The sequence below is a fragment of the Mesocricetus auratus genome, unplaced genomic scaffold (genome assembly GCF_017639785.1).
Source record: "Mesocricetus auratus isolate SY011 unplaced genomic scaffold, BCM_Maur_2.0 Super-Scaffold_100014, whole genome shotgun sequence".
NCBI lineage: Eukaryota > Metazoa > Chordata > Mammalia > Rodentia > Cricetidae > Mesocricetus > Mesocricetus auratus.
The window spans coordinates 24,095,167-24,115,493 of NW_024429197.1; the positions used below are offsets into that span (position 1 = coordinate 24,095,167).

At 49.6% G+C, this 20,327-nt stretch overlaps 1 protein-coding gene across 7 annotated transcripts in view; it reads right to left on the reverse strand.

Moving 5' to 3' along the window:
• The window catches only part of Eri3 (ERI1 exoribonuclease family member 3), a 125,139-nt gene that overhangs the window by 13,650 nt on the left and 91,162 nt on the right, over positions 1-20,327 (reverse strand). For 6 of the 7 annotated variants that reach the window (XM_013123425.3, XM_013123423.3, XM_021235140.2 and 3 more), the window contains one exon: positions 11,161-11,260. The exons of the other annotated variant lie outside the window; for it this stretch is intronic. In XM_013123425.3, coding sequence (XP_012978879.1) covers positions 11,161-11,260 — 100 coding nt within the window. The remainder of the gene's footprint in view (positions 1-11,160; positions 11,261-20,327) is intronic. 7 annotated transcript variants of the gene reach the window in all.

The following is a 20,327-nucleotide window of genomic DNA, read 5'->3' on the forward strand; positions in this document are numbered from 1 at the left end:
ATCACAGTGTGGCTGTGAATTAATCATGAGGACTAATGGGAATCACCTCGGCTCCAGGCACTTCCCTAGCCACCTCTGCTTGCACTGGCACCCAGGGGTGGGCCAGGGCCATCTCAACTCCATTTAACTCAATTCAAAACAGCACATTTTATTTATTTTCCGTACACCCTTGTCACGCACTGTGCTATGCTTTGGGGATACAAGATGAAAAAACACAAGTTCTTGCCCTCAGGGAACTTATGGTCTAGTGGGAGAGAGGCATCAAGCAACTTCTGAGCCAGTGACTGTTAATTATAACGGTGATTAAATGCTGTAAAGAGGGAACACAGGGTGCTGTGGGAAAAGTACCTGGGGGAGAAGGGGATCTGGTCAAGTCTAGGAGTTAAGGAAGACTTCCCTCCAGGAAGTAAATCCAAACTGAGCTCTGAAGGATGGCCAAAAGTCAATTAGGCCAAGGGGGTGGGATGTAGAGCTGAGGGAAACAAGCACAGGTTAGAAAACTCACTGAGATGAAGTAGACAGGTGTAGGGGAGGCCTGCAGCGTGGAGGTCAGAAAGGTCAGAGTCTGGGATAGACGTTTCAGCCAGCAGAGCTGAGTGGAGCCCCTGCCATCCACGACACCAGCCTGTATCCTGCTGGATCACCAGAGTAATCCCAAACAGGATGTTCACTACCAACACCCTGATATTAACACACATTCACAACACCTGGGCTGATGTCAACAGCTTGATTCCTGACTTCGTGCTTGTGGCCTCTGTCTGCGGTATGAGGTCCCCTCCTCCCAAGGCTTTGATGTCTGCTGGCTGCTGCTTGTGCATCCTGGGGATCACTAAACTTCATTTGCATACACATCAGGGAATACAGGTGAGCACTTGGCCTGGTTCTTGTGCAGTAGCTTACGTGTACCTGTCAGCTTTGTGACGGCTGGGGAGTCCCCAGTGATGGACTGAATGGAATCCTTTAACCCTGGGAAGGTCCCAGGCACAGATCAGAACATTGAAGACTCAGCCAAAGTGCTAACCTTACCTTCCAGAGAGGACTACTCTTGTCTCTGAGGGTCAGCTTGGTGTGGACCCAGAACACAGGCAAATGTTTTCTAAATGAACTGAACAAGGTGAAAGTCTAGACATCCCCTGCAAGCACCTTTCCCCAGACACTTCCCTCAGAGACCCTCATAGAAATCTTACTAGGTAAGGGGCTAACACACTTCATGGGTTCTTAATATGTTCGAGAGCAGGGTGTCATTATCGACCCCAAGGAAGAAGAAGCAGAAGTTCTGATGGCAAGAATGACTTGCCCAGGATCACTCAACCTAGGAAAAAAAAAAAAAGCCTCAACCAGAATGGGTTTGGCTTCTTTAACACTGGACATACACTGTCTCTGTGGACATTTCCCTAGGGAATCAATCTCTCTTGATGATCAAGGACCCTAGCTCCCAAAAATAATGCTAAAAGCCCCTGGCTTATGAAGCAAACATAGCTCTGTGAATGCATGGGCCTCACTGTGCACATGCTCAGGGTTTGTAATTCTATTCAAAGTGGCCACTTGGAAAATCCATATGTCTCCAGGCTCCCCGTACATCATGGTGTCAAGTCCTGGAGCAGAGGCATCCATCAGCAGCTCCGAATGCCATGCATGGTCTGTGTACCCACACTCCTGATCCCACCCTGGAGCTCCTTGGATCTCACTGCTCTGGCTTACCCTGACCTGTTTGGGGATTCACACTAGCCCTACCCTGGTGGCTTGGCCAGCCTCCTTTGCCACTTTCAGACCCAGCCCATGGCTACCCTCACCCAGCTGCAAACTCCTTTGCTCTGCTTTGCCTGTCTCTGCTCTCTCAGAGCTAGGCAGCCAGCTTGGAGGCAGCTTCGATAACTTGCTAACGTGCTGCCCATGCTGTTCTTAAAAATTTATGACTGTGCAACATGAAAAATCCGGCTGAGGAACCATCATTAGCAGAGCCGCCTCCCTCCCCCACCAGAGCTGCCCTCGTAAATTGAGATTTATGGCTGTGGCAGGCATGGGGGGGAGGCAGATGCAGTGGTAAGGATGCTGTGGGGAAGATTGGGAGAGAGACCAATGAGGCAGCAGTGGGGCCTGGGGCTCCCCCCTGCGGCAGCTCCAGCACACCATAGGCCGCAGTGATGACACCTCCAAAGCAGGTCTGGACTGGAAGGGGAGGGGCTCAAGCCAATACTGGCTTTCTTGGGTGTGCAAGACCAGATCCTGATGTTCTAGGCACTAAGCACAGTTCCTCAGCAGGATTAGGGAGGTCAATCTAGTGATGAGCATGATCCTTGCTAGAGTCACAAGACTGGGGTCACCTTCCCCAACTAAGTACCCAGGTTGGGCTGAGTCTGTGTAGCCCACTAGAGCAGTGGTTCTGAACCTTCCTAACACTGTGACCCTTTAATACAGTTCTTCATGATGTGGTGACCCCAACCATAAAATTATTTTCAATGCAGTTTTGCTACTGTTATGAATAATAATGTAAATATCTGATATGTAAGATATCTGATATGTGGGTTGGGGAGATGGCTCAGAGGTTAAAAGCGCTGCTCTTCCACAGGTCCTGAGTTCAATTCCCAGCAACATGTTGGCTCACAACCATTTATAATGAGAGTTGGTGCCCTCTCCTGGCCTGTAGGCATACTGTATATGAGAAAGAGAGAGAGGGGGGGGGGGGAGAGGGAGGGAGGGAGGGAGGGAGGGAGGGAGGGGAGAGGAGAGAGAGGGAGGAAGGGCAGGAGGGAGGGACCCACAGGTTGAGGATCACTGCACTAAAGGATGGCAAACAGAAGGTTATGAGGGACCCTTCCTCTGTCCCACTCTCCACAAGAGAGACTGAAGGCATGTGTGTGCACAGGGCAGGCCTCACTCATACAGCCTTCTTATATAGGACAGACTGGTTGAAACAGGTCATCCCATTGCACCCACCCCCAACTCTAGGCTCTGCTGGCTCCCCCTCCCCTGCTCACTTAGCTCTGTCAGCCAGACCATTATGAAATTGGGGTTTCATTTACAGACTAATTAAACATTACAGCTTGTTCACAATTACAACGCGGGGATGAGGGAGTAACTAATTACGGAAGAAATGAGCTAACATTTATCTCTGCTCCCACCCTCCCTTTCTCCACTGGCCCCCACAATCTGGCTTCCTCTCTGTGGTCAGTACCAGCTCTGTTTATTTCCTAGGAGTGAGGAACTGGAAAAGTCTGGTTACCCACCCCACTACCCCCACAATCCAACTGCTGTTCCCAATTATCCTAGGGGTGGGACTTGGCTCCCAGGGCTCTGTGTAAGAGACTGTATGGGCATGACTAAAGCATGGAGTCTTGTGATGGCACGCGTAGCCATGACAACTGGGGTAGAGGAAGCTCTGCTTTTGGGTTGCCAGGATGATAGTACTATGAGACTCTATGTGTCTTTATCTTACCCATGAGGGTTTTGGAACGACTGCTTAGATGTGTGTGACCGCGAATGTGCACAAGTGAACCATGTTCTCACCCCCAACCCCAGAACAGGACAGAAATAACTAAGTGGCTACAGGCGGTGATGGGCAAAAGCTGGCACAGGACACGTCCTTAACAGCCTAGAGCCTATCTCTCACTGGGTAGCCCCATTCACTTTCCTAACTCCTAACTGGGAGAGAGGTGGGGCTTCTCTACTTGGGGGCTCCACTGGCCTAGGCTTGGCCTCTGGCCACATGCTCCCTCTAAGGTCTAAGGAGCCTCCTGGGGGCTTAGAGTGCCCCCTGTGGGCAGGAGTCCTGGGGCCCTGCTGGTCTGACACACAGGGTTTAATATAGTAACAGTGAGTGTAAGCGTTTCCATCCTTCCTGCCTTTGGGCAGAAGAAGAAAGGAAAGAGGAGGGAGAGGAGGGAGTGGAGGGAGCCGGCTGAAGGGAGGCTTTGAGGCCTCAGAACTCACATCAAACAGCCGGATCTGGGCCTAATTGTCTGACCCCTGCCCCTGCCTTCAATCAGCTCTGCAGCTCCTGCCCGCCCCTTGCCTAACTAGCAGCCATGTTCTCCTCATTAGGACAAGTTCCCCTTGCACACATGTCCTCGGACATGTCCCCAGCACTCCCAGCTCCCAACCCTGCCTGGTGGGAGAGCACAACAGGGATCCAATTTTGGAAGGGCCTCTGCAACAGCTATACCCTAGCTGGCCCAAGACACGCTTGGGCTACAGGACCTAGTGCCACATGTTATGACAGACTCCTGGGCTGGCTCGGTTGCTGCATACATTCTGTCCTCTGTGTGTCCTTCTTGCACTAGTCCACTATCTCAGACACAAAGTCCCCATGGACAGGGCGTATTTGGCTTTTATCCCCTTAGCCTGGAATGGGGAGATTAGCTTGGCAGGGGGTCAGAGACTAGGTCTGAGTCTATGTTCACAGGCTGGGATCTGAAGAACTCATCTGCCCACTGCCCATGACAGTTAGTTCAGTGAATCCAGTAGTGGCAGTATATTTGGTGCTGAAGAGGGGTGGTGCTCAACTCCTATAGGTGAAATCTGGGTTTAAACTCTAGCTTTCTTGTTAGGCAGCATGAGGGGAGCAACAACCTTTTTGAGACTCAGCAGGGTGAAAGCTGTCTGAGGGTACCCAGCTAATGCCAAGGTGAGAAGCACCTAGGTTGTAGCCTAATTGTGGGGACAGGGATGTCACACAGGAGTCCCAAGGTGAGGGTCAGGGCCTCAGCTTAAGGAATGCCTTATGGTCCTGGGGACAGATGAGGCAAGTCATGAGGAATGGGGCTGTTACCTGAGTACGAAGGGCTAGAGGGAGGCTGTGTAAGATGCTCTTAAGATTAATTCTCAGGGTACAGGATCTATTCAGGACTTGGAGAGGGGCTTGTCTGCTCTGGGTCCTGACATTGTCTCTCACCTTAAACCAGTGGCAATGACTTGCAAATATTGATGAAAAACGCAAACTACAGAGATTGTGTTTTTCAGGGAGTGAAGGTGGGGAGAGGGATAAGGAGGAAAATAAACTGCAATGAAGTCCAGTTATCTCCCATCTGTAGCTGTTCCTAATCCCCTAGCCCGAAGGAATCCAATGCAGCCCCTTATCTACCCTGTCAATCACTCAATCACCACCCAGTGCTTGGTGGGCACCACACTCACACACACATGCTCTCACAAACACAGGCACTCCACTGACTCTTGCTCCAACACTCCCACCCACCCCCAGCCCATTACTCTTCTGAGTAGGAGCAGCAAGCACGCACAGGTCCTGCCAGATGGATGCAATTTGCATAATATCAGCGGTGAAGGCTGCAAGATCACCAGGGGTCAGGGCGCTGACATCCCCACACAGTCTATCTGCAAGTGCTAATTTGGCCAGCATTGATCTGTCTTTCTGATTTCTTTGTCATTTACGTCTGCGATGGTCTGACAGGAGATACAGAGAGAGACAAGGGGAGGCCAAGCCAGCCTGGGGCTAAGAAGGTAGGGAACAAAGATTGTACTTTCACTACATCACCTACACGGAACGTGCATGTGCACAGACTAGAACCTTCCTCCACCCATCAACTCACCCATCTATCTATCCATTTTTCTATCAGGGACCGTCAATGAAGACTACAGCCTGAATCAGTGGCAAGAACCAGTTCTAACACACAAACATCCCTAGGGGCCCCACGGGGGATCTTGTTTAAGTAGGAAACTGCCAGTATCCCTCACTCCCAGGGACCACCCAGTAATAGGCGTAGACCCTGTTGGCACCTGGATAATGATCCTTATGGCCACCTACTTTCTGGATCTTCACTTTCTCAAGGTCATATCAGAAAGGAGATGGGCAGGGGAAAGCAATGGGGAAAGACACTCTAGTTCTGTTTTACTCTAAACATGAAGCTGGCCCTCCCAGCAATTAAGGCGGCCAAAACCAAAACAGTAGTGGTGGTAGCAGTGAGACATGTATGAGGACAGATGAGAAGAGGGACATCAAAATCTACAGCGGCCTAATACAATATTTCATGACCCTTAGGTCATTTGGAGCCTGGATACAGGGCTTTTGCTGATTCTAGAGTCCTTGAGCTCAGCCAGAAAGCTGTGTGCAATGTTTGGCCCACATATTACCTGCAGACTCCTGGGCCACAGTCCTTGCATTTCCGCATCTTGAGATGGGTTCAGGACAGAGGAAAGAACACTGGCAGGAAAGGGAGGCAAAGGCTCTTGGAAGCAGGAGTCCTCTGTAGAGGGGAACATGGTCACTGCTGAGCCAAGCAGAGGGATCCGAGCACTCTCAGGGGTGCAACACTCCCTCCCCCACCTTAGCCTCTCCCCCTTCCCTTCCTATGGTAGAGCTGGGTGATCAGAAGGAACTCCCTGCTGGGCAAGAGGAGGGGCTGGTGTCCCTGTGTGCTAATCCAGGGCCTGAGGTCTTCAGAGAGACCTGGGAAACTTCAAGGAGGGGAAGCCAAAGCTGTACTGCAGCTGAGCTCATTAGCTGGCACCCCCCTCCCCACGAGGAGGAGGGCGGGAGGCCCAGTGAGCTTGGCGGCAGAGAAAAGGCTGTCACTGTCCTTTCTTCCTTTTGGTACAAGCGTCTCCCTGAGCCTACGATTCTCCTGCAGTGACACCTCTCACGGGCACTAATGAGATCCATGCCACAGAGCTAATGCATTCTGACTGGACTCTTGATAGACACCCAACTCATGTGGGGGAGACCACAGGCTAGTACTTCCCCCCACAGAGGAGCACCCCACACACACACACACCTGCCAGCTCAGCTCTTGCCAAACTGCTGGGCAGAAAGCTCCTGAGAGTCCATTTGGTCTCTGGCCATGCCACCTGTGCCATGAGCCTCAGCAGGACCCTCCCCGGTCTCAGAGCAGAGGGGCTAAGATCACAGGGCAGGACCACCCAGCTGGGTCTCAGGGACTATTGCAGTTACTCTCCTAGCCAGCTGCAACCAGCAGCTTATGGGCTGTCACAATAGCGGGTTTGACTGGTATTTGCTGTGTAGATTTCAGAAAGAAAAGGGAAGGAACCCAGGCTCTGCTGCAGAGACCCCAGTATGGAGGACTGAGGCTTTGTGTGCATGTGTGCATGTGTTGCTACAGATTGAACCCAGGGCCTTGCTCATGCTAGGCAAGTGCTCTACCACTGAGTTGCATCCCTAGCCTAAAGGACCCAGCTATTGCCTACAACAAATGATAGCAGGATAATCTTCTGTATAGTCCTAATGTGAGGGCCTAGCGATGGGTGGGATCACCTGGACCAAGAGGTAGAGAGCAAACTGCAATCAGAGTAAGAAGTTTCAAGGGCCAGAGGTCAGCAGGTACCTTGGCTTCAGGGCAAGGTAGTTTCAACAGAATGGTGGACAGCAGTGTCTGCCTTTCTTTCTTCAGCTGTTGCTTCCCAAGCTTTGTAAAGGCCAATATGGGTCATAGGAAACTAGGGAAAGTGAGCATGCAGGCTGGGGTGAGGAGATAGTTTAGTGGCTGAGGTGCTTTCTCTCAAGCATGAGGATCTGCATTTGAAACCCAGAACCCAGGTTTGGTTTGGTTTTGTAAGTTAAAGCAGTAACAAAGTTCAACACTAAAAAGCACAGCATTCATTGGCCAGGCACAGGGATTAAGAAGTTGGGCTGTGCCCTTGGGCATTTATGTAATCCTGGCTCCTTAGTTTTCTGTTTCTTTGTCTCTAAGAAGGGAAAGTGATGCCTACCTTCATATGATTGATATGAAAATCAAATCAGTTTATGTGAAACAATAGGAACACTTTGCTGACCCTCAGAAAGGCAGACCGCACAACAGTTGGGGGTGAGGCTGTTCTGCCTTGGAGACAAGCTGACTGGGGTTCCTGATAGAGTCACGCAGCTGTGCAAGTTGGAAGATCTACATTTGGCAGCTCTGCCACTGTAGTCCCACCTTGTACATCAGGCTCCCAAGGCCAAGCCCACCTCTACCCTGCTACAATGTCCAAAGCCTTTCTGCCCAGCGCTTCAGCCTCCTTGGCCCCCCCTTAACCACCCCTAAAACTGTCATCTCCAGGCTCCAATGCCAAGCTCAGAATTCTACCTGAAATTTCTATGGGTACTGAGAACCATGCCATCTATAGCAATTCACTTGCAGCCCTGCTACAACTCTTGACATACAGTAGGTACAAGGTAAGCAGTTAATGGCTAAAAGAAAGTTTCATCTGGTTCCTTGTCCCCATTCTCATGCTGCCCTGGCTCTCGATGACCTTTTTATGCCTTTCTTTTGGCCTCCCTGCCCTGCAGACTCCCCAGCAGTCCTTCCCCTCAAACATCCCAAGATGCACAACTTGACAGGCCTTCCTTCCACCCACCCTATCTCCCTGTCCTCTTCCTGTCACCCCACCCTCCAGCAAGCCTGCCTCCTTGTACTCTGAGCACCTCCACATCATCAATGTCATATTTCCATGGCACCGTGGAAGAACCAATCAGAGCCTGGAGATCCAGCATCACCCAATGCTGCCTCCCCCACCCAACAATATACATACCATTCCCTACTCTAGTCTGGCAGCTCTCCTCACACAGTTAATTAGCACCATGTCACTGAGGACCAGCCTGAGTGGCCAGTGACAGGAGCTGACCCCTGACCCCAGGGCTGGAAAGCAGTCCACATCAAACTCTTACAGCGCGACCCTTTTAGCACGCACAGTAACTCGGGGCACCGCCAGCTGAAGCTCATTAAAGCTGTCTCTTTGGTGCGAGGGCCATTAACCTCACTGCTCAAAACCCACGCCTCCCCTCCCTGCCTCTCCCAGCCCAATTAATGCCCTCTATCCTCCCTCCCTTCCAAGCACCCTCACCCACACCTCAGAGCTAGCCAGGAGCTGGCAGAGCTGCCCTCTTCATTCAGACTGCAGAGTCCAAGTGCCAAGAAAGGCCAGTGCCCTGGCAGCCTCTGACATTGGCAAAGCCATGGAGAGGGAGCTCCCTGGGCATCTACCTTGAGAGGGCCTTACAAAGGCCTTTTCCTGGGCTTCTCACTGGCCCCTCCCACTGGCCCAGGAGGCTGGCAGCACTGCCCCTCAGCTGAGGTCTCAGGGATCTGCCCTGTAAAGCTAGAACTATTTCTGGCTTCATTGTTACTCAGAGTCGTGAGCTGCCCCATGGGCCAGAGAGAAAAAAAAAATGTTCTTCTTTAAAGGAGAGGCCACCTCAGGAGACCTAACCCAGGAGAACAGACAAGGGAGGGATCACTGAGCCTCAAGAGGCAACAAAGAGTGGTGAGAGGGGGTTGTTCTCCTCACAGATATATACCCTATTCACATATTCAGAAGCAGGACACATAGCTCAAGGTTGTGGAGGATGCCTTACCATCATCCTGTTGTACCAACCAACCAACCAACCACCAGACTTCATTGCTGCTAGCTCTCCTTCCTTGAATGAATGCAAGCCTTCTCAATGATTTCCTTAACCTTCTCCGTTTTCCATAAAATTTCCACTGATTCATTTGCTCACCAGCTTTTCATCTATCCATCTGGAAGACTTTACTGAGCAACTACTAAGAGCTAGCTCTGTGCAACACAAACTGCTGCACTAAATCTGAATCAAAGCTCTGATCACATCACTTTTTCATCTTCTAACATCACCTCTAAACCTTATTTTCGGGGAGGGAAGAATAACCTTTAACCAAGCAGTCAAGGCTCTGGTGTTTACTAAACTACTTGCAGATGCCTAAACTTGTCTTCTTAATATGCTTTCAGCTTTTCACACTTTCTTTGTATACACATTTTCCCTGCCTAAATATTCCTTTGTTTTTCTACCTAGAAAATGTATTTATCTTTCAAGGATCCCAACTCAAGTGCTTTTACCTAATAAATTTCCTGCTGAACTCTCAAAATTTATCATAAGAACAGCAGTTACAGTAGGGTACCCCAGAACCCTAGGCTTCCTTCTCCCCCTGGTCCCTAGGACCAATAAAGAGCACCTCAGGAATCACTACATGTAGATGAAATAGAAGCTACCTTGACAACTAAGAACAGGGCAGCTTTTCTGGTGGCAATCCAGATGTTTCTACCACAACAGTTGTACACCTGGCAGGCTGTCTCTTCTCGGTATGCTCAGCACCCACTGGGCACTGAGAGATAGGAATGGGTAAAGGGGACTAATTTGTAGCAAGTGGCTGGGACCTTCTACCATTCTGATGTCTCTAGCCCCTACCAATGACACCTTATCAAAAGTAATCAAGTTATAATAAGGTCATAATGCCACCCAGGCTCACCCTGGCTCCATGCCCTAGAACAATGCTGGTTACCTGTGTTCCTTGGAAGCATCTGCACACATATACACAAAATAAGAGACACAGAAAGAGACTTTCTTCTGACAGATACACACACAGGCTGGTACTTTTCCATAATCAGACACATGCTCTCAAATAAACATGGATGTATTATTAGGTAGGCACCCTTTCTAACAGACATGTACAAGGATGAACACCTTACACTCAGACATACAGGCAAGATGTCATACAGAGACACATATTCACACTGATTTATCAGAAGTTCATAGAGTTGCCAGCTATGTAGAATTGCAGCCATTCCAGTTTCTCCCAAGCAGAAATCCCTGAGTGTTACCCCACCTGTTACCCCAAGTGCCCCCCCCCCCCCAACCCAGGCACTACTCAGTGAAGGCTGCTGCTCCTGCAGGGGAGTCAATACCCAGTGGACGAAGCCATCGGTCAGAAGGACCTAGACTAATTAAAAGCTGGTGAGGTTTAAATAATTCATCTCCTTAACTCCCATTGATCGTCCAGTTTAGTGGCCACAGACTTGAAACAATATTAAACAGCCTCCTCTAGCTCCACTGGGGGTGGGAGGTGGGGGGGGGGGGTAGATAAGCTGACATATGCCCATATCCCTGAAGACACTGCCCACTAAGGACGCAGGCAATGGGGACAAGGGGACAGTACTTTGAATCTACAGCCACCTGTGATTCACTCAAAGCCTATATTCCACTCTCCTCTTCAAATGTTTTGAGAGGTCCTTTCCAATTGCCCCAATCCATAATCTCCTCAATCTGCCCACCCTACCCTTCCCCCCCTCCAGCCCATGGTGAGAACCTTCCATAGGGCTGAAGTACTTAACAACGAGACAAGGAAGTCCTCTGATTGCCAGAGGGCTGAGGCATGCAGGCAGGGGACTGACAGAGCTGCCAGGGGGATTTGTAGAGGGACTGACCAATGCCGCTGTGGGGCCGGCCTATGTGCTGCAGGCTGAGACCCTTGTTCATGTCTAGTAGTCCATTCTTGGGCCAGCAGCCCATGGCGAAGCTGTAAGCCTGGAAGACAGGAGGCAAAAGTTGTTAACAGAGGCCCTGGCCACTGGGCAAACCCCATTCACCAAGTCTCTCTCAGTCCCCACTTCTTCCCCTCAGATTGGTAATAACGACCTCATTAGAGTCCCTCACCATGTTCCTTCCCTTTCACCAAAGCTCTCCCCCACCATAAAAAGCCCTTCCTTCTACAAAGTCTTCATTCTCCTGGGTTTTCCCCTTCAGCCCCTGACATCCTTCCTGGGGAGCTCTTCTCTACAAGTCTGGCTTGCTTAGGTCTTCCCCTCATCAGAGCATTCCCATCAGCATGCACCCCTCCACAGATTCCCATCCTAGAACACCACAGCTGTGCTGGGCTCCCTCTCTTGGTATTACTAGTCACAAAGACTGTTCTCAGGTAGCATCTGGGAGATTAGTGTTCCCAAATTTCATTCCACAGACAGGAAAAATGAAACAGGAACTGGCCCAATAACATGCCTATGGTCAAGTTGCTTTTGATTCTGCACAGGCAAGGCTGTAAGTGCTGTGTGAGAGCTCAATGAAAGGGGAGTAAGGTCACCAGGTCAACTCAAGCATCAGTGAGGGAAGTACATGGTGTGTGTGTGTGTGTGTGTGTGTGTGTGTGTGTGTGTGTGTGTGTGTGTGTGTGTGTGTGTGTGTGTTCTGCTGAAGGTCAAGTGCTCACTTATGCATATTCAAAGCGGCCACCCATTGATCTGTACTTAATTGTTTTCCTGGGGCTGGGGAAGGAAGTGCTGGGGGCATCGATCTGCTCAGGTCCCCAGCAGCTCCACTGCTCCCTCCATCCTCTATCACACCATCTGGCCTCCAGCAACTTCCATCTGGGGGGAACACATGGCAGGAGACAGGATCTGCCTCCCTTCACTGGGGACAGGATCAGCAGCATCTTTCCTCACTGGCATGATAGGCCGAATGTCACAGATGAGGAAACTGAGGCCCAGAAGAAAGTGACTTTGAGCTACGTGGGTTAGACCTCTACAATGTGGCTGAGAGGAATTTCTTCCTTCTTAGCTTGCCAAAAATAAGTTCTGGGCTTCTGCCAGTGGGCCTGATACCAAATTAAGAATTTAACTATCCCTATCCCTTCACTTCTGAAGTCACTAAACACCAAGCTGACATTCTAATGGCAGGAAGGTGACAGCATGTGGGGCAGTGGCAATGGGATGAAACTTGGGTGAGTTGGGTCAGGTGACAGAACCAAAATGCCCGCTAGCCATGCTTAGATAAGCATTGCAGTGCCCACCTACTTCTGGGCCCAACAGCTCCCACACAGAGGAAAAGACCCAGCACAGGGCCGGAAACAAGATGTGTATGGGGGGAGGGGGTGTTGGTCAGTATCTGTGCCAGGGTCCAGGGACTAGGGAGGCAGAAGGCCAGTTTCTTTCCTTTCCAGCTTCAGGAACCTGGCCTACAGACACTAGAAGACTAGGAGCCAATGCAATTTAAAGCTCAGTACTTTCCAAAACCATTTTCCTTGACCAGAGGGACCAGCCAAAGCTCAACTCCAGCCAATCCTTCTCTGTCTTACCCTAGGTCACAGCAATAGCCACAAATCGGGAGGCTGAGTGTAGGACACAAGGACGGGTTTGGGAGAGAGCATGCTGGCAAAGCCAGGATATGGGCAACAAGGGGATGCATGCAGCAAGAGGATACAGACAGAGAGGGGACACAGTCAGTAGGTGGGCACAGCTGGGGGAACCGCTGAGCACAGCCAGCTGAGGCTGGAGCGCAGTGGGCCAGAGAGCAGTGGCGGCTGCCTTTCAAGTACTTTAAAATCACTTACAAAGGCCGGATTAAACGATCAGAAATTCCATTTAATAGGACAAATAAAGAAATAACAATCTACTCTATCAGCCTGGAGAAGGCGAGCTGGATGGTTTTTTTTTCCCCCTTGAAAAAGGAAAAAGGGAAGGAAGGGGGAAAAAAGAAGGATAATGTGTGTTTACTCAAGCAAAGAAAAAAATATTTAAGTGATGTCGGGGAGAAGATTGCAGTAACTAGTGAAGAATAACATCGTCTACTTTGCTGTCAAATCACACCCGAATTTCAGTAATAGATTCTCGGCTGACACTCAATTCAATTCGAAGGTGATCCTGCTTTATCCCAGCCCATCAAATATTAAACACTTGCATTAGCAGGTGCTGCCGCTTCCCGGCTTAAAGCGGCGGGCGGCAGGGCTGTGGCGGCCCCTCCACTCTGCTTGTGGCTCAGGGACAGGGCATCTTAACGTTATCTGCACGTCATCCTGAGCCTTATCACAGCTAAACGGGAAGACCACTTCAGATAACATTAGATGCTTGCCCCATACGTCACCATGATTAGATTATTACTGTAATTATGACTCCCCAAGATCTTCCCAGGCTAGGATGTGTGGAAGGGGGGTGGAGGGCCAGGCTGGACCAAGGAAAGTTGGAGCCCCAGGTGGGAGAGAGTAGCGGGCAAGGTGTGCCCTGGTCCCCCTGACAGATGCCTTTCAGGAAGGGCAGTGTAGCTTGTCAGAGCAAGGGTGAGATGAATTGGCGTCTCCAGTGTGGCTGTGGTGTCATGCTGCACAGTTTCATAGTTCTAGATAAGGCAAGATAACCAATTGCTGCTGAGACTCGGCCTCATCCAGCACTTCCTCAGGGGGTATGGGCCAGGAGGAGGGTGGCATGTGCACATGGGTCTGCCAAGCTCCTAATAAGAGGGATTTAATTTTTACAAATGCTGCTTCCAGCGGGGCCTTCACATACCAGCCAAAGTCCAAAATGATATTAAAAACGGTTAATTAAAACTGCTCTCCTTCAGCCTGGGATTCCTCCTGCTGCCCCTGCTGAGAACACTGGCACATCTCCCCCAGAGCTTAACCTTCTGACACGGCCACCAGTTTCACAGAAGCAGTGTAGGCGCAGTACCTCAAATCCGCCCCCCCCCCAAAAAAAACCTCAACCCTGTCATTTTGGAACCTATCAGGCACAGCTAGCAGTCACAGTCACAGGCAACACAGAGACACAAGATGCTCTTAAAGCAATGCAACTTGTGTTCCCATCACCATATGCTCTGGACCTCACATCTGCTGCCCTCTGCACCTGAACCCACACCTTGGTATGCCCTTGGAAGCCTCCCATCTGGGACAATATGTATCAGGGAATGGCTGACTATGTAGGTGCTCGCATGCTTCAGCCCCTCTCTCCAGTGACTGCCCATCCTGCCATTCTCTAAAGAGATCGCATCTGTAAACAGTCTTAGCAGAGCTCCTCCAGGAGTCCTGCCCAGGGCAAAGTATACCAGTTATGCTGCAAGGACCCTGGTTGGAAAGTCAAGGCTGCCACCTGGCAGTCAAACAGAGCAGGACGCTGAGCCCTGTGTGAGGCTGGAGGAGGCTAGGAAAGTCTCCTGGAGGAGTGTTACCAGAAGGCCTGAGTACAGCCCACAGGGAGCACTTCAGTCCATGCAGAAGATGCAGCCAAGACAAAGGAGAACGGCAGGAGTGGGGAGAGGCTTCTTCTTCCTGTTCCCTTCCTTCAACCTGTGGGGAAGGAGGAAGGCCCAGACACTTCCTAATCTTGACCAGTGTGGGATAGGAATCTGTCTTACGAGCTCTCTCGAAGCCTTTGTACAAGAGCTGCTTACCAATGGTGGCTGTTTCCCCATGGCACCGCTCAGTTATCAAGACCCACATAGCCATCTGTGCCGTTAGCACCTAACTCTTGGGGTTCCCAGCCAGAGGGTGGAGCATGTGGAAGGATGACTACTAAGGAGAGAAAGATGACTTCCAAGTTCTGTCCATGACAGGCACTCAAATGCTGAGCCAGGAGGACAGGTGGAGCTGGATTGAAAGATGCTGTACCCACTGAACCAACCCACCCTACCCTGTCAGGCAGGCACGCACACTTCCCTTCCCCTGGGCCGCTGTAATTTCCATGCGCAGGGAAGCAGGTGCCGAGCTGCTCCCGGCTGGCTTTCCCCTCTTGTGGCTCTGCCCGCCTTGGCTGCTGCCCCATTAGCTTAGTGGCCAGCCATCTGCGACGGGCCTGCTGCACAGCCCTGCTGTAGGCGCGGCGGGTGGCCCCCTGTGTAACAGGGAGCTTTGCCATTAGCGCCTTTAATATTCTGACACCTCAGCACAGCCTGCTATTACATGCAAACGCTGATCGCCCTGTGAAATTACATTGCTGGGCCCGCGAAATGGAATCGTGTATAATCAGCCTCCTCCATGCACTGTCAGTCCCATCACAAACACGGCGCCCGGCGGCTTACGGGGGCTTAGCAGCTGCGACAAGTGTATTGGGTTTAATAGATGAAGTAGCCCTCGACGGCAGCAGCATCAGATCCTTCAAAGGAGAGAAGAGGCATCAACAGCTGCTCCGGTGTCCCTGCCCACCCATATACTACTACCTGACAACGGGTGGACAGGGCAGGAAGGGGGTTGAGCAAAAGGCTAGAGCCTAGCTCAGACTGCAGACAAAAGTAGACTACTCAGTAACTTCCAGAACACCATGTACCAACATATTGGTTCTCTGCTGACAAGGAGAGGAGCAGGCCTTTGACACACACTTCTGGATGATTTGTCACTCTGCAGACCCAACACTGGTGAGCCCTTTCCCAAGACTAGAGACCAAATCCTGCCTGTCACAATCTTAATGCCTACCAGAGAGGAAGGTGAAGGTGTGGTTCTTCAGTATGGGAGTTGCACTACCTAAATGATCATGTCTTCTTTATATGAGGCATAAGAGACTGAAACCTAAGCCACTGAAAGCGGAAACACGCGTGCTAGCCGGGTATTCTACCACTCTGATACATTGCCGGCCTTAAGCAGCACTCAGCCAGTGAGCTGAGTATCCAGGTCACAAGCAAACACAGATTGGGTATGTGCCATGGGTACTTGGGCATATCCATCAGCCTGTGCCTTGCAGAAAGGCAGTGCATTCAGAGCTTAAATCTAAATGCAACTCCTAGGTCTGCAAGTCAGTACTATAACCTTGAGTGACTTACCAAATTTTTCTGAACCTTAGTTATCTGTACTACAAAAGAGATGATAGCACTTTCTCTGTGTGTACCTGTGGCCACCCAGGCATAATCATTTTCATCAACACCTCCAGATACTTGGAGTGTCATCACCTAAACGTTTGTGCATCATCTTTAAGAATACTAATCTTATCTTTTACAGGTTCAGCCTAACACCAATTGTGGAAAATTATGTTTTCCAAAGATGGTATATCTCCTATCCCATCATCAAAAGTTTATGTCTCCTCTTCCCTGGAAACAGGATGGGTTTTTGTGACTAATCCCACTGTAGTGTAGAAATGCTTAGGCAGATTCCACCCCAGTTGCTGGAATACTTGCCCTGGCCCTGATCGGCTATCAAGTACTGAGTCTGTCCTAGCACAGCCACATCAAGTACTGAGACTGTCCTGGGTCAGCCAAACAGTGAAAATGCCCAACAACAGTGTTTTGCCACATTGCTCTTGCAAAGGTGAGGATGTAATTATATCACTAGACCTGAGATAAATGGAAAATGGTGTTTATTGGGGACAATTACACGGAAAAACAGGAGTTTTCCTGCTCTTCCTACCGGATCTGCTGACCCACCAGAACAGAGCGCACAAAGGAAAGTCACGCCTCAAGCTTCTCTCTTTCCGCTTCTGTCCACCTGAAGCCACACCCAAATGGGTGTGCCCTCTGTTTCAGGTCCAGATGCCTACACTCTTGAGCTAAGTACTTACAAAAAGTCACACTTCTATGTAGGAAGAGAGCCAAGATCACCATCTTAGCACACATTCCATAGCACCCCAAACCCTCTTTCCTGTTTTCGCAAAAATAACTAGTCACTGGCAGAATTCCTTCACATATATATTTTCTCCTTATTTACTAGTCTTACACTTGAGCTTTACCTGTCAACACTACCCACCTCCTCAGGTTCTTGCTCCAGTCTTTCTAAATCTGCAGCTTCCAATAACAGGAGAGTATGAGGGAAGCCTACTGGAAACAAGAAGGGGTCCAGAGGGAATGGAATGGGGATGAGAGATGGTAATGGGGGAACATGGCCAACATATGTATATACACGTATAAAACTGTCAATAACTTATTGTTTTCAATAAAAAGGAAGAAAATTCTCAACCTAATCATTTATTAGCTCCTTTCCCTTTACATTGAAGCATTTGCTTAATTAAATCTCTACCATATTCACAAAGCTCTGAGTTCCATTTTCCTCTTTGAAAGATGGTAGTAGCTTCAATTCCATACAGCTGCTGTGAGGATTGAGTTAGTATATAAGGTGTTTAAATGACACCACGCTCCCTAAAATCTACACTTTTTTCTTAAACTCCCATTTATTCCCTATCTCTAATCATCTATAGCCCATCTGGTAACAACCAAACTTCTCAAAATTGTCTCCCTCACCTCCACGCATCTCCCCACAATTCCCAAACTCCCTATAATTGCTTTCCGATGCTGTTATGTCACTAAGTCTCTGCTAAGGTCAACAACCCTCGCCCTGCTGTCCTTGTCTGTGGATAGCTGCAGGTTCCTTGCTGTCTTCAGCACTCTGAAGCCTACTCCATCTTTGGAACCATGTCTCCTGTGTGTGCGAAAGTGCACACCACAGCCTTCTTTGACATTCGGCTCTCTCAGCTTCCCTAGCTCTGCCATGGTCCTCACACTCCTGTGAGACCTCTGCAGCTGGTCATCTAATATATGACATTCTGTTCTCTTTTCTTAGCTTTTCCTAGTTGCTATCACTCTCCTTAGGTGATTTCCTCAACTCCTTTGTCTTCAATTGTCTATCTTCTACATTTGTATTTCTTGTTGATACCTAAATGCCAAACACTCATTACTTACTTAGCCTTTCCATGTGGACTTCACACATTCACTTGATTCTCACTACATTCAGAACACAGCTCAATATTTATCTACACTGCTCCTTCTCCTGGGTTCTTAGAACTGAGTGTAGGTCACCACTATCACCAAACTGGTCTGCTAAGCCTGGATTCCATTATCTTCTTTACTGCCACCAAGTCCTGTGACTGTTGTTTCGTGTGTGAAAAAAAGTCCTGCCTCCCTTCTCCTTTCCTGAACTTCTCAGCTATGGGGAGTCCCATTCCACTCACTGGGCCCAGCAGAAGCTTGGCCAGCATGCCTACCTACAGTGGCAATAGGATAGGCTCTTGTGTCAGGCAACAGGAAATCAACCTCCCCAAGCCCATCCAGAAGCTCTGCTGATGCACTGTGCTCTCTGGCTACCAACACATGCCAGGGGCCTTGCAGCTGTCTCTACCTATGCCCATCAACAGAACTTGAGTAGAATAATTAGCTTCTCCATGTACTTGACCTTACACTGCCCACACCACGACAGCTGCCTCCTATATGCTAAGTCACCACCACAGCAAAGGCAAGGGTTGTACCAAAGGTCTACATTCCACAGCATTTGGTACTGACTGGAGGTCCAAGGATGGAAAGACAGATGCCAGCTCAGTTTGATACCATTAGGGTCCTGAGTACTTTTTGTGGAGTAACTTGCTGAGTCAGAGGGGACTTCGGGACACCAAGGTTTATAGGATGGGAACAAGATAAGAAGCTCCTGAGCTATGTGGCCTAGGCCCCTGCAGAGGAGGGTAGCCTGTCCAGAGCTGCCTGAGCACTGTCATTGTCTAATACAAATAGGTCAATAGGAGCCACCTGCCTGGAGTGAGAGCTACATTGTGAGTTTTCTTTGTTTTCATTACAATTTCCTCTCTCACTGTTTCTTTTTAGCCAGCCCTTTCCTCCCTGGGGTGCTGGGGATTGAATGAAACACCACCCCCGGCTCCAATAAGTGTATTTCAATTACATCTGTCACTGTATAACGATATAATGATATATCATGTGATATTAAATCCATGGTAATCATATCAGGGATTTTTTTTAATCGTGCACTAATCACATTATTACATCTCTATAATTAACAACAGGAGGTATGGAAATCCAGTTAAGGCAGTAGGCTCAATGTAGTTCCCCCACCCCCATCTCAGTTACCTCCAGATTAGGGCCAGATTAGGAGAAGGGGACTGCAGGACATTAACAAGATGAGCCAGTCGTCACCTCCCAGTGCCACTGCCATGGGCAAAAAGAACCGTCAGCATCCTGGGCTGACAGAGATAATCCAGACTGAGATCAGGATGTCCAGTTTGTAGCTACTCAGGAAAGAGGCCACACAGAGAGGCACAGCACATGACTCAGCTGAGCCTTCTAGATCTCCTAGCTGAACCTTCGGCATCAAGCCATCACCATGGGGAGGGGTGGGACCTTTCCTTCAAACTAGCAAGGCCCTCTAAGGTGCTTGGAAGTCCTGGGGCAAGTCTCTGTCTTACCCCCACAACTCCCCCTGCTCCTGTTGTACACACTCCCCTCTGACCTGGCCTCTGAGAGCTCTCTCATATTCATATATATATATATATATATCAATCAATCACAGCGTCCAGCAACTGTGAGTCTTTACCTCTTGGTCTCATCAGCCCTAACGACAACAGAAGAAATGCAACTCTCCCTGGGGTCATTCCTTTCCAGCTCTCTCTTTCTCTGAAAACTTGCCCCTCATATTACATGACAAGTGGGTTTTTGATAACCACTAGATTGTTCTCTAAACAGTGTAAGTTCTTATTCTTCCCCACCCAAGCCTAGATGGAGAGAGGAAGGGCTGGGGACTGAGCTTGAACTATGCCAAATGACCGACCCTGCCTTTCCCACCCCCTTTCCTAATACTGATCTGTTAGGGCTAATCCCCTCAGGGGTGTCAGAACCAGTCTGCAAAGCAGAATTCTGTGTTTCAAGTCCAAAGCTTTGAACCTGGCATGTAACTAGTCCTCAGTGAGGGGCAGGCATTTTGCTAAGTTTGACTCTCAGAAGTTGGACAAGCCTGAAGATAAAAGAGAAAAATCATGTCCTTTTTCCTAATAAAAAGGAGACACTAATAGCAGTCAGCACTTAGGCAAAGCACTTTAAGTTTCTAAAGTGCTTTCCAAATTAAAATATAATCCCTTATTGAGCATGTGCTACTTCCATCTGCCCACTCTTCACACACAGCACACACACCTTC